This window comes from Balaenoptera musculus, chromosome 3 (genome assembly GCF_009873245.2).
Source record: "Balaenoptera musculus isolate JJ_BM4_2016_0621 chromosome 3, mBalMus1.pri.v3, whole genome shotgun sequence".
Taxonomy (NCBI): domain Eukaryota; kingdom Metazoa; phylum Chordata; class Mammalia; order Artiodactyla; family Balaenopteridae; genus Balaenoptera; species Balaenoptera musculus.
Genome location: NC_045787.1, coordinates 104,029,000 through 104,043,172, shown reverse-complemented (window position 1 = coordinate 104,043,172; position 14,173 = coordinate 104,029,000). Strand labels below are relative to the sequence as shown.

General features: G+C 45.0%; 1 protein-coding gene across 3 annotated transcripts in view; it reads left to right on the top strand.

The window, feature by feature from the left end:
• Positions 1-14,173, top strand: part of MARCHF3 (membrane associated ring-CH-type finger 3) — a 148,793-nt gene that overhangs the window by 97,853 nt on the left and 36,767 nt on the right. For 2 of the 3 annotated variants that reach the window (XM_036847615.1, XM_036847613.1), the window contains exon 2: positions 12,879-13,122. In XM_036847615.1, coding sequence (XP_036703510.1) covers positions 12,935-13,122 — 188 coding nt within the window. In that variant the 5' untranslated portion in view covers positions 12,879-12,934. Of the gene's footprint in view, positions 1-6,797; positions 6,885-12,878; positions 13,123-14,173 lie in introns of those variants that run through there. The other variant, XM_036847614.1, reaches the window with a different exon arrangement.

Below are 14,173 nucleotides of genomic sequence, written 5' to 3'. Positions count from 1 at the left end.
GTCCATCAACAGATGAATGGCTAAAGAAGGTGTGGCAGATATATACAATGGAATATTACTAAGCCATAAAAAGAAATGAAATTGAGTTATTTGTGGTGAGGTGGATGGACCTAGAGACTGTCATACAGAGTGAAGTAAGTCAGAAAAAAAAAATGGTTCTGAAGAACCTAAGGGCAGGACAGGAATAAAGACACAGACGTAGGGAATGGACTTAAGGACACAGGGAGGGGGAAGTGTAAGCTGGGACGAAATGAGAGAGTAACATTGACATATATACACTACCAAATGTAAAATAAAGCTAGTGGGAAGCAGCTGCATAGCACAGGGAGATCAGCTCAGTGCTTTGTGTCCCCCTGGAGGGGTGGGATAGGGAGGCGATATGGGGATATATGTATAAATATAGCTGATTCACTTTGTTATACAGCAGAAACTAACACACCATTGTAAAGCAATTATACTCCAGTAAAGATGTTTAAAAAATATTTTTTAATTTAAAAAGAAAATTGTAACACTTTTTGCCGGTGAGGCTAGTGATTTCTGGCTTCTGTCCTATTCAAGTTGACTACTGCCACTGAACACGATGGCACCTATTTTCCTCCCACTGTACACATATTAGAACTTTACAGTAGGGATTATACTTGAGTAGTCTCTAGACTCCATGGCTCAGTACAGAATGGTAAGATTTTATGGTGAACTGTCAGCATAAACATGGCATTCTATTATAATCATTAATTGAATAAATTAAAGTTTTATTCGATTGAAAAAAAAGATGGCATTATACGGGGCATGCGTGTGTGTGTGTGTGTGTGTGTGTGTGTGTAGGATATGCTTTTACTTGCATTACCCAAGAAGTCAGAACCTGAACGTATGACTGGAGATTCAAATATCTGAGTAGCAATATTACTTTCTGACAGAGAACTATTTACTAGAAGATTCTCAGTAGGAATTGAATTGCTTTTATTAGTTTATTTAAAGTGTGCATTTCCCTTTTTACCTCTGTTTCCAAAGGGAGTATTTAAGCTATTTCAGAATGTGTGAACATCCTCCATTTACAGAGCCATGGAAGATGTTTTCTGCCAGTTCCCTGGTTCAGCAGCTCTCCGTGAGTTCCAGTGAAGCCAGAAAAAAACTGCTGCCATCCTGCTCATCCTCTTTGGCGAGCATTTCCTAACCCATCCCCCTGCTGCGCAGAGCAGTGGATCCCCACACTGGTGTCTACAGGGCCATTTAGGAATCTCCTCTGATCCCATCCCTCTGTTATTCCTCTTCTCACTGCTTTGCTATTCTATACTCAGTTTCCAACTTAATAGAAATGCAGATGGGCACATGAGCATCTAGGTTTACCAAAATACACATTTTTCATGAGTGCTTCCCTCTTGGAGTGTGTGGACAAAGCCAGCATATTATCTTCCCGTTATCACTCTGTTTTAATGTCTAACTGACAGATGCCTGTCAGTAAAACAAGGCAATAATGGGCAGAAAATATCTCTGCTCTTAGAGAGCAAAGAAGAAAGACCCTGGATTCCTGTCATCTCAGAGACACTTGTCAGCCGTTATTAAGGAAGACTTATAAATGCCTCTGTGGCGAATACCTCTGAATGGCCTAAATGTTTTCACCCTTATTAGTGAGAAGGTGAAAAAGGAGCTGTTTCTTATACATGTGCAAGTTTCACCCACATGCAGTTTCTTTCTTCCCCTAGTGGAAGCTTGCCCATCGTGTTAATGTGCCACCATTGCAGCCTGGAGCTGGGTGTGGCCATGCCAGATGGCACCTGCAGGCTTCATTGGACAGGAATGGTTTCCTGATGGGTCACAGACGAAGCCCAAAAATCTAATACAGACTTGATGACCTTAGCTAGTCAGTCTGAAGTGGTGTAGTTCCGCTGACTGGCTTCTACACTGGTGGCACCTTCAGATATATTCAGTGAATGATAAGACAGTGGAAATCCACAGGAGCAAGTGACACCAAGTCAACTGTGCCGCAGTAAGCTGAAAAGGGTAGATTTTAAGATTGTTCTTGTTTTCCTAAGGGATCAGTAAATGCAGAAGACCTCTGTCTTCAGAGAGTGTTCAGCCTAGAGAAAGACTCTATCAACCCTAAAGACAAGAGTCATATACCAAAGTAGGCAAGGGAAACAGTGCCTGGCCTTCCAGTGAGAAGAGAGATACACAATGGCAGGGACTTGGGCTCAGACATATTTTGTGTCCTTTTTCATTGCAAATCCAGTTCTCTATACTCAAGCAGAAGGATTAGTTACTGGGTGGTGATTTGATTTTTTTTTTAATTTCAATAAAGACAGATGGACCTTTAAGAATAACATAGAAAGCAACAAAAACAACTCAGTTACTATAGGATGTACCTAAAGCACCAATTCCTTACTCTGAAAATTGGCAGTCAAAGGAAAGAATTAAGCAGTTATTATGCCTTCTCTGTGCAAATTGTATTTCAGAATGACCGGATTGCAAGTGTTGATGAAGGAAAATTCTTTTTCACATGAGAACTCTAGCCACTAAATGTGGAAGGAAAGTTAGAATTGGAAAAGCATAATTTTGTAGCCCCCAAATGAAATCATTGATTCAAGCACCTGTCATCAATGGATGCAATCATTAGACCATTAGGTACGTTATGGGGAACTCCACAATGGAGGAATCAGGCTGCCCTCACCTGAACCCACTAAAAGTGGTTCATTGTTATCTTAGGAGCCTGCCCGCTATGATGCAATACGTAAGTACACAGCATGAGCTATTGTTGCAGAAGAGTTGAACTTGAACCAATCAGTAAGGTTCCAGAAAATACAAGGGATAGAAGAACAAGTTAAATGATACTACAAGAAAAATTAAGAACGTAGCTATTGGGATGGGGCTTTAGAGGAGCCCTGTGCGAGTTTCTTTAGCAAGACAATGGCAAGGGGGAAAAAGGGAGGTGGCTGTGTGCAGGTGAGAGGGACTTAGATGTATCCAAGTGTTACACCTTGTCTGGATCATTTAAACAAAGCAACCATAAAAGATTTTTCAAGACAGTTGGAGAAATTTGAATACAGTTTGGGTAACAGATGATACCAAGGAATTATTAAGTTTGTTAGGTATGATAATGGTTTTGTGGTTCTATAAGAAATGTTCATATTTTTAGAAATTCATGCTGAAGTATGTAGGGGTAAAATGACAATTTCTGAGACTTGCATAAAAATCTTAATAGGGTGGAAGGAAGGAAGCAAGGGTGAAACAAGTGTAGCAAAATCTTAATTGTTAGATTGGGATGATGAAGAATATGTGGGGTTACTGTAGTTTTCTCCCTATTTGTTTGAAATTTTTCTTGATAAAAATATTTTTTTAAAAGAGTAACAGCTCTCTCGGAAGGTGGTGGGGAATCCACTGGAGATGTGATTAGAAAAAGAACATTATCTGATGATCAAAATTTTTATGTTTTTTTTTTTTTTTGAAGATATCTTTTATTTTTAAAAAAAACTAGTTTTCTAAGATTTTGGGGGTAGTCACTGGAAACCAATTTCATTGCTTCATGTCAAGCAATTGGAGGAGAATTTGGGAGACAAATAGTCTCCAATGTGAAAGTGAATGCTGATCTTCGCTGGAATAACTTGCTTTCTTCAGCATCTGCAGTGGCTGGTCTCCAGGGACTTATCTGGCTACATGTGTTTTTCACATTTATTAGTGAAATTGGAGATTCAAGAGTAAAACACAGTCCTCGGGAACATTGTGTTAATTTGTGACACACTAGAGATTTTTTAGCCCATAAAGCAAATGAACGAGCTCCGTAGGGGTATAACTGTTATTTTCACCCTCGAAGGCAGTAAAGACCCACTGTATTTATTAAGTAATTAGAGAATAGAAAATGAATAGTGCTATGAAAATAGAAAAATAGGCTCTCACAATTGCTATTAATAGTGTAATTTTTTGTCTGTTCTGAAGGAAAACTACCATCAGATGAAAATTGTAAAGTAAAGGTAGACCTCTGGTTTAATATTTGGTTGTTTGGTCTTGGATAATAAGTTAATTCAGTGTCCATGTAAGGTGGTTTTTGTTTCTGTCAAACAAGCGGGATCACGTTAAGGAACCGCACTCATTATTTTTGCAAGGACGAATATACAAAGAAATGAACAGACCAGATATTTGATTTAGGACCTTCCTCCTGAGTGGTTGAGTGGCCTAAGGGAAGACAGCCCTCCACGTAAGCTGGATGCCCTGGAGCATTTCTAGCAGACTAAACACTCAGCTCCCCTGGAGGCTTGGGGAGAGAGTGGGCTGGTTCTCACACTAAAAAATGTCCCGATGAAGCTGACACTCCAATGGGTGTGGGCTGTGTAAGATGCGGGACCAATGCAACCACCAATGTCAAGATGCAGGGCAAGATGGGACAGACGGCCAGAGGAGCAAGTGCGGGAGGGGGCATGTGCTCTACTTAGAAAACAGAAGGCCTGAGAGCCCCCTTTGAAGGGGTTTGGAAGTGCTTTGCATTGAGGTAAATAGGAAGTATCAATACGAATGAGGCCCCATTTGCCACCAATTTCATGGTCCACAAGAATCCAGAGTATACAACTGTCAAGAAATTAAGTGATAAAGTGATCTCAGATAACCTGGTCCTTGTCTAAGTATTAGTTTTTTCTTGTGCTTGTTTATATCTTGATGGTTTAAAAGACTGGACACATTTTAGGGAACCAATAAAAAGAAACTATAGTTTTTGTGTGTATGTGTGAGTGTGTGTGTAGTGGAGGGAAAGGGGAGCAGTGTCCAAGAGCTGAGTAGAGTAATTCCAGGGAGCATTTCTGTGTTTTGTACCTATGTTCATACAAGACTGTCAAAACAGAGCTGTCAGCAGTTCTGCCCCCACAAGACATTCGCTTGGGAAGATGGTAGGGTGGTAAGGATGACTACAGAGGGGTGGGCTAGGCAAGGGGATTAGAGGTAGGGTCTGGAAGGGACCTCTCTTCCCCACCCTGGTCCTCGGCTGATATGAGCTGACCCTGCTGCACTGCAGTCTTAAGCACTGCCAGTTACCGAGTGACCACCACAGGCCAGGCACATACCTACCCCAGGTCCAGCGTGTCAGGGAGGAAACTGAGGCTGAGTGCCAAGTAAATCCTGAGTAGCAGTTCAAAGTCAGGACTCCTTGATCCAAAACTAGGTCTCTGTCCCCTCCCCCACAAAGGCTCCCAGAGGTTCCCCTGAATCCAAAGCCAAGTACGTACAAAGGCAACACAGAAACACCCGGAGACTGTGACCACATGGGAAAGAACAAGTGGCGTTTGGGGGACTTTCAGTAATACGAAGCATATGATAGGGAGCCCACCCACAATGCCAAAGACAGAGCTAAAAAGCAAAATCCAAAGAGTTTTGGTCTTTGCTCTGCACTTGCCTTACTATTCCTTGGCAAGCTGAGTAACTTCGGATATCCTCGTGTGTAAATGGAGGTCCACCAGCCAAACGTCTCTTGGGGCTCCAGCAAACACTGCAAGGAGACCTGGGCCCCCGAGCCTGGCAGAATGCAGAGCTTGGACCCTACCCCGTGAGAAAGCAAGACTGCAACCTCCCCGTGGTCTTGGTGAAATGCAGCTGGGGAAAGCCCCGAGGAACCCTGGGGCTTAAAATAAGCCACAGCTGGCTTTATTCCAGGCTCTGGGAGGCTGTTGTCAAGATGGAGCACATCTGTGTAGCTAGTACGGAGTTGTTTGTGTGGAGGAGGGTGAGATACGACTTGGAATGAACCCCAAATCAACTTCCTTTAATGGCGAGCATTCACTTGGAGGCTGGTGGAAGATGTGTATGAACCTATCCACAAATCCAGAACTTGTAGTCCTTAGAGCGTATTCAGCCCTCATTTGGAGCCAAAATATTTTCCTTCCGTATCATCAGATATCCTGGTCAGTGTGCCGTACCCTCCATACCTTCCTTATGCTGAACAGGTAGCCGTTTGGCACTGGGCACGCTGAATATCGTTTGAAGCATACACTTTTCTCATCTCTGAGTAACGTCCCGTGAATATCTCATTCTGCTTTGCCTACTCCCCTCTATTTTTTAAACTTGACGTTTCAGCGTTTCTTATGTGCCCTGATTGTTCCCGAGCCCCTGGAACTCAACCGGGCAGCTCTGTTTCCCCAGGGCTCCCCTAGCTCAGCAGGGCTCCTTGTGCAGGACCAGTTGTTATTTACAAGTGTGATTCAGCTGTCGCTGTCTCTGAACACACAGGGTTGTTGTGGGATTTTAATTGCCATTTTCCTCTATATAATTAAAATGAAGCGGAAAAAAATGGGATAGCCTCCAAAATCTGAATTAATTTCATGAGTACTTCTTGAGGGGAAAAAATATGTATAAATATGATAATTGTTACTTGATTTGCCTTCAGCAGAACTAGAGGATTTTACCTGGCTGAAAATAAAATATAGTAATCTTAAATGGAAGAAAAATTAGCCTGATACTTCTTGTGGCTGAGAATCAGAATTAATAACGTGGATGGGAAATGATAAATAACTCTGGATGTAAGTTTCAAAAAGAACATTGGGAACAAGCTGTAACTCTCTCTGGATCCAACTTGCCTTATGCTGGTCTGGGTTTTTTTCTTCCCATGGTTCATCGTTGGTGTTTACACGTTTCTCAATAAAATGCCATAACCCCCAAATCAAAAATTCCTTCATGCTCGGAAGCAGGCATTTCACCTGCTTACTCTGCTCTGTGAGTGTGACAATGAGCACGTAGCAGGGAAGAATGAACCGACAAAAAGAGAAGTCGTTTTTTTGTTTGTTTGTTTTTTTAATTCACTGGGCTCCCAGTGTTTCACTCTGCAGACTCATCAAGCACCTGATGGACATGTTTATAAAGACTTGGATGGTCACTTTATTTGGAATGACAAACTCTCCACTCTACATAATGAGGTCAGTGAAGCATCCAGAAAAGAAATGTATAATTTGGTAGCTTGGGTCTGTAGGCACAGCCCTGCTGCGGCTATTTAAGTTTAATGAAGCAGCTACTTTGCCGCTAACACACTCTTAGTGAATAGCCTCCTTGGTGCGTTTTTGAAAACTTAAATGTTGCTGGTAATCATGTCCCAGCAATCTCCTTGGAGAGCCTTTGTGCCATGTTCTCAGAAGAAATATGCTGCTTTTACATGTTAATGGTTTTGAAATTAGTCATGTGCTCCATTTCCATTGGAAAGGAAGGTCAGTGTGTGATTTCCTGCCTGCCTTCGTTTTTTCTGAACATTCAGGATACTCTTAAGTCAGTTCATCAGCCATGCAGTGCACTGTCTGTTTATAACATGCCTGAAAAGCCAGGGAAATATTCTATCAAAGAGTGATCCTATTCTCAGAGACTGTTCTTAGAATTCAAAGTCTAAAAATCCAACTCAGAGGGGAAAGTTCCTGGACAGGCCATTATTGCTATTTTTTCCCCTTTCAATCACTGACCGACTTGTATCATCCATTCCTTGGCCTCATTAGAGGAGGCCTTGCTCCCTGAGTATGCAACTCCTCAAAGGAGACTAAAGGACATTTTTGAGGTCCTTTTTGAGGCAGATTTGCTCATGTAAAACTAAGGTCAGTTTTCTGAATCCTGGAACAGCATTAATGATGCACAGCTCTGTGGGAGCAGAAAACCATCTAGCCATTCCATAGTTCTGCACTTTCATTCCCTCAAATTTAGGGCATTGGGCGGTATCCCCCGAATTGGCAAGGGCATGATTGCTAGGGGGAAGGTGCCATGTCCTCATGGCTCTGCAGCCCTGGAGAGGGTCCGGGGAACACTCCATACTGTTTGGTGGCCTGTGCTTGGGAAATGTAAAGCAGGACTTGAAATGGTTAGACCCTGCACCACCAGAAACTTCCTAGGAATACCTAGTAAGTTCTCAAAACATGCTTGTTTGAACGGATAAAATAATGAACGAATCCTTTGATTTGCTTTGTTGGCCAACTCTGGCTTTGGAGGTCATACAGGACCCTTCCAGGACATATTGAGCACCTGAGGAGCCTACTTTTTAAAATCTCTGGGATTAGCATTAGGGTTGAACTTGGAGGTCCAGTCTGGCTCTAGACTGCCCCGCGGAGCTTGGGCCTGCTCAGACCACTGCCCAGGCAGCCCACACGGCCAGATTAGCGCCAGGGCGCACACACCCTTATGCTCTTGTTTTCACCTTTAAATCCTGTGGGTAATTTTTATACCCAAATAGAGATGCCAGCGCACCAGGTACCTCCCCAAAATAGCCTTCTTATCCTACATCTGAGAGATTAAAGTTGACTTGGCACTGAAAATACAGTTCTGATAGAAGCAGGCTTAAAAAGGCAGCTGGGTGCGGCTTGTGTTTTCTTTTCCAGTGTATTTAGATTAGCTAAGATAATGGTAGCTGCTGGAACAAATAGACACGAATATCAAACATAATAGCAGTTTTTCATCGGGTATCTATACTAAACATTTTCATGGAAAAGTGCAACCTGTGTTGGGGGATATGAAGGTGACAGGTCTCGGGAGAGTGAGGAGACACAGGGTGTGAGGAAGACTCCCTTTGTGCTCCCCGCGGGGAGAGATGGAGTGGCACAATGTCAGGGCTCAAGTGTGATCCAGAGGGAGCAGTGGGTACAAACTGACCAGCCATGGAGGAGAGCAGTTATAGAAGACGGAAACGAGATGCAACCCAGGCCAGAAAAAGAGCAGGAAAGGTTAATATAGTAATAAAATGCGCATGTGCATGGCTCCCTGTGCACGGCTCATTCCAACTTCCAGAGCACGTTCACATGTCTCATCTTATTTGAGGCCTCACAAACAACCAGATGTGGTGGCTCAGGAAGTATCAATACCCTCATTTCAAATGCAAGTAATCTCAGCAAAGTCTGAGAGACGGAATGGTTTACGCTGGTGTGTGGTGAGCCAGGGCGCAAGCTTGGGTGTCCTGCCTCTAAGAACAGAGCCTTTCCCATAACTCTGTGGTCCTTATGGAGGTTCGGGGGTTGTGAGGCAAGAGGGCTGCACAGGTGAGCAGGGCTCTCTCCCCTGCCCTTCCCCCTCATCCTCTGGACGCATCCTCATGATGCCAGCCATGTTCCCATGGAAATCACTTACTGACAGCAGAAACGCAGCCACGATTAGCTGCAGCCTGGTTGGGTCCTTGCTTTTATGAAACTGTACTCTGTCCTTTAAAGGGGTCAGAGTTTCACAGACAGGCCTTTTTATCTTCACAATTGTCTAATCAGGCTTTCATTCTGTAGCCACTCCTTCCTTTTCTATTTGTCTCCCTCTCGTCCACCTATTCCCAGTCCTCCCACTGAGTGCAGCTGAATTTGGCCAGTGCCAAATCATGCTTTATTCTCAGCCTGAGGAATTATATAAGGTGTCAAGCCTGGCCAACAAAGAACTCCTCCCAGTGTAATTTGAGGTTTCAAGTTTATATGGACACCCCTCCCTCCCAGCAACGTGTTTTTTGTCCTGAGAAATCCCAGAGAGCAGAACTCTTGGGTGGACTTCCTAGGAGCGGTATTGATAAGAAAGCGGTCAAATGGCACTTGAAATTTCGCGGAAAGATTAGTGGAAGACCAGTGCTAGGCTACAAACCCACAGCTCAGCTCTTTCTAGCATCCATGGCAACAGCCTGCTGTTTTCCCAGGTGGCTCTGAAAGAGACAGGGAAATGCAGTGGGCCATTTGTCACTGCCTGAGGTGCAACATATGCATGCCAATTGGTGCCCGCAGCCTGCAAGGCCCACTCCTGCCCCACACCTTGATCTCAGCCCCTGGGCTTCTTCTTTTTTTTTTTTTTTTTTTTTCCCAGTCGTACCACGCAGCATGTGGGATCTTAGTTCCCTGACCAGGGATCCAACCTGTGCCCCCTGCATTGGAAGCACCACGGAGTCTTAACCACTGGATCGCCAGGGAAGTCCCCCTGGGCTTCTTTTGACTGAGGTTGGGGAGGTGTGCTTCCTTCTCTCCTCCTCCACCTGACTTGATTCCCTCTCTAGGGCTGGAACCAACTCAGTGCTTCCCACCAGGATCGAGGTGCCCATCCTCTGTGTAGTCCCTCCCACCCCACTTTCAATTCAAGACATGGTCTTTGAGGAGTGTGCGGACTCACCGTGGCGTGCAGGACTTAGTATCTCAGGGTTATTCTGGTGTGTGCTGGTCAGTGGATGTGCTGGCGTGTTCTTCAGTGAAGTGCTGGACTCGAGTATCATTTCAATCCTAAGTTGGGTTCAGGGTTCTGTGGAGATGGCACGAGGGAAAGAGCCAGGGCTTGCTTGCAGAAGAAGGCAAGGTAGAGGAGCCTTTTATTTCTTTATGCCCAACTCAGTGCCTGGCAATCTCTGTGAATGGAATAAACTGATCAGATGGTGGGTAATATCCCTTTCACCTTTGAGAAGACAAGTGAAATGAAGAATATCATCCAGAAGTGAAACTACACTTTTAAGGAAACTCTACTTCCACAACTGTTTTAAGGGCATTTTATTGCAGATTTAGGTCAGACATTTAGAACTACTTCCTTTGGTGAGGACTTAATCTAGTCTAGTTGTAAGTGAATGAACTTGGGAACCTTGTGTGTCTGAGTGGCATTCCCCTCACTAAGGGCAGCCTCACCGTTGACCAGCCTGGCCTCCTTTTCTCACTCTGCATCCCTTCTCTGCCTCCTTCCAGCTCTGTGGAGTGGAGGGAGGGAATGCTTGGCCCTCTGAGCTGGAGTTAATGCAAAACCCGAAAATAAACTCTCAGACTGCACCCAGACATAATGATTCCGTGCGGCAAGAAGGTCACTATGTCTGCTTTTCCTGCCAACACACCCCTGGCTCTTAATCTGTGGTTGCCTTGTGAAGCAAGAGAGCTGTGCCAGGAAGTTACACTTTGTGACTGTGAGGCATTATGAGAACTTAAAATCATGTCAATGGGGATTTATAAGGGCAGGCCAGGGGAGAGGGGTTAGACATAGATTTCGAAGCCGACCTTTGAACATCCTTTTTGTTCTGTGGCCCCAGCTACAAATCAACTCCACCCTGCCAACCCTGCCAAAAATTAAAAAGTTTACTGTGGTTATTCAAGTGGTGGGGTTTTGAGTGATTTTTATTTTCTTTGTGCTGTTCTGTACTTTCTGTAACGTATATTCTTGTTTTTGCAATGTGGAAAAAAAAAAAGCAACAAATCCTATTTAACAAGGAAAAGTATACTAGCTAATCATCTCACTGTGTTTCTTGAATGCTTGGTACCCGGGGGTTGAGAAGCCCACCGGAGCCGTGACAATGACATGGAAGGGGCAGCCCTGCCTCTGCCCCACATCAGGCCTAAGACCTGGGCTGGTGTCCACAGCCCTCGCCCCATTGCCAGGTTCCAAAGGGCTCCTGGAAGAGGCCAGACCGCAGACCTGAGAGGGCTAGAGGCAGCCTAGGAGAACAGGAAAGGGAGCCAGCCAGACACCTCGGCAGGAAGGAGGGGATTCCGTTCCCATCCAATGGTCAGGCCTGTGGGATATGCGCTTGTCAGCAGGGACAGTGTCAGCTCAAGTTCATCTGGAAACACTGCATTCTTCTCCTGAGAACGTCCAGTTGATGCACATTGTTCTGGAAGTTGGGCAGATCCTATTTTCCAAACCTGTAAGAGTCGAGTAAAATGTAACAAATACGTGGGAGAAAATAACCCTTTGAGGAATTCCAAACATGCTCTTAGGGTTGGGAAGCAAATTTATTTAGACTTGGGGCCTTGACCACCCAGACTGGTTATTGACGGGAACTCAGTCTATCCATCAAGCCTGCCACTGTCCACTGAGTCCAGGCTGTCCCAGGCTCAGGAGCTCCAGGTGAGCAGACCGTGCAGAGATGGTCCGTACGGACCGTGAAACTGTGTCCTCTCACCTTTAGACATAAAGAATTCCTCCTGCAAGTTTCTCTGAAGTCCTCTATTTCTTACACATCACATGCAGCTCTATTATTGGATGCAGTGGGGTTCCTTACTCCACTGGATATGAATGCTTTAAACTTGAGGTCAAGTTGAAGCCCACAGCACACAGATTGGGAACAGAATTTCTTGCACTCTATGTGGTAGACTATATGTCAGCGAGGTAAGGCCCTTATTAAGAATGGATTATTCTTAATAGGTGGTAGAGATCTCATTCATCAGTTTCTTGCATTTGCCTCTGTGTTCCCCTATGATAAGGCAGTGTCCCTGGATTTTAAGTGGTACACAAAAAACCAAAAACTTAGTACTAATGTATTTATTGTAATGTCCTTTACAAATATATATAACAAGCTCGTCAAACTTATCATTTCATGAATAAATTTAAGACAAGGCTAACATAGGTTAACTTTTTAAAGGAAAGTAATTTTCAAGACACATTGAGCAGATAATTGTGTTATGGAACACAGATATGGGAAAAGTCAGAAAGGTGGTGCATTTTTTTTTTTAATATTTATTTATTTTGGCTGCGCCGGGTCTTAGTTGCAGCATGTGGGATCTAGTTCCCCAACCAGGTATCAAACCCAGGCCCTCTGCGTTGGAAGCGTGGAGTCTTAACCACTGGACCACCAGGGAAGTCCCCCCAAATGGTTTTAATAATGGTTCTAGTAACTTTGAGAGAGTGTTAACAAAGACTTACTGCTTCTCTGGCCCAGAGTGGGGGAAGTGCTTATCTTCTCTTCAGATCTGGCTGCAGGGCCATCGTGCCCTCCCCTCTCTGATCCCCGATGTTTACGGACACCGACACGCTCACCTTCCTGTTCATAACCACGTCCACTGTTTCTTGTGGGCTGAGTGTGCGCACGCGCTTTAAATGGTAGCAAGATAATGTGCCGCGTCTAGGCCACCGCTGTTATTTCTATTAAATAATGACATGATGATGGTGGCCTGTAATTGTGCATTTTCTATTAACCACCCTGACCAAGTAAACTGTTTTCTGATCTCTCTTAGATGGAAATCCTGTATGAATGTGGAAGCCATTAGCAGAGTAATTGCCGTCCGTTACCATGACAACCAGCCGCTGCAGTCACCTGCCCGAAGTGCTGCCAGACTGCACCAGTTCAGCTGCACCCGTGGTGAAGACCGTGGAGGACTGTGGCAGCCTAGTGAATGGGCAGCCGCAGTATGTCATGCAAGTTTCAGCCAAGGACGGGCAGCTGCTGTCAACAGTAGTGCGGACCCTTGCCACCCAGAGGTAGTACCACAGTTAAAATCAATGAATCAGTAATCAATCCGGAGGGCTGTCAGATGGGAAATGCTAAAGGGAATGTAATTAGTGCTCAGGTCTTTGTGTCAGGTGAGAGGCGGTACTGGGAGAAAAAAAAAACAAAAAACTACACATGTTCTGTCATTGCCGTTTCTATAGCAATGGGGCAAAAAGATAAAACTCACGTTGTGGACTTTTCCGCTTAAAGTCACACTTGCAGAGACCCAGGCAGGGGAGTATCCCACAAGGCACAGGGTAGCTTGCTTAACATTTGTTACGTTGACCTTACTACAGTAATTACATTCTCGTTGTCTCCAGGTGCTAACAAAGGTAGCCCTTTGTTAGAATAGAATGAAGGAGGCACCTGGTTTCAGATGACTGAGCCAAAGTGATTGGATATGTGGGCAAAACTTTTGAAGTGACATTCTGATGTGCATGCTAATCAGCATGCCATGATGGGGGCTGTCCACAGCTACTTCCTGGGGGAGTCACCTCTGGCACATCCCCACGTGGGGGCCTCTTCGGCTGCTTCCTCCTTCACTCTCCCGGCGTCCCAGCCATGATCCTTCATATACACTGTGCCCCGTGAAGTACTGTTGTCTCCCCCAAGTGATAAACCGGAGCCAGAAAGAAGGCTCTGAGCAGCCCGGAGACGGCTTATCCAGGCCGGCACTTTGTCCCTGGAGGTCTCCTCTGGTGCTCTTGCTGCCCACTGGCAGGTTGAGAGCCACAGGCTGCCTGGCCTCTAGGTCCTCCTTGGCTTCTCCATTAGTTTCAGAACGGGTAAGTGAGACTGTGACTTACGACTGTAAAATACTGGACTTGCCCGTTGGTTTCAGTGCTGACACTTCTGGCCCTGAGACTTTGGGTCAGTCACTCAGACCTCGACTGCTTACCTTGGTCTGAGCAATTCAGCCAACCCCTCCGGTGCAGATACAGGCCCACCTACGTGCCCCTGCAGCAGGACTCCTAGTGACACCACAACATTCTCTGTCCCCCCGCTCCTAGCCCCGGACGTGGCGGCCACCAGACATGGACT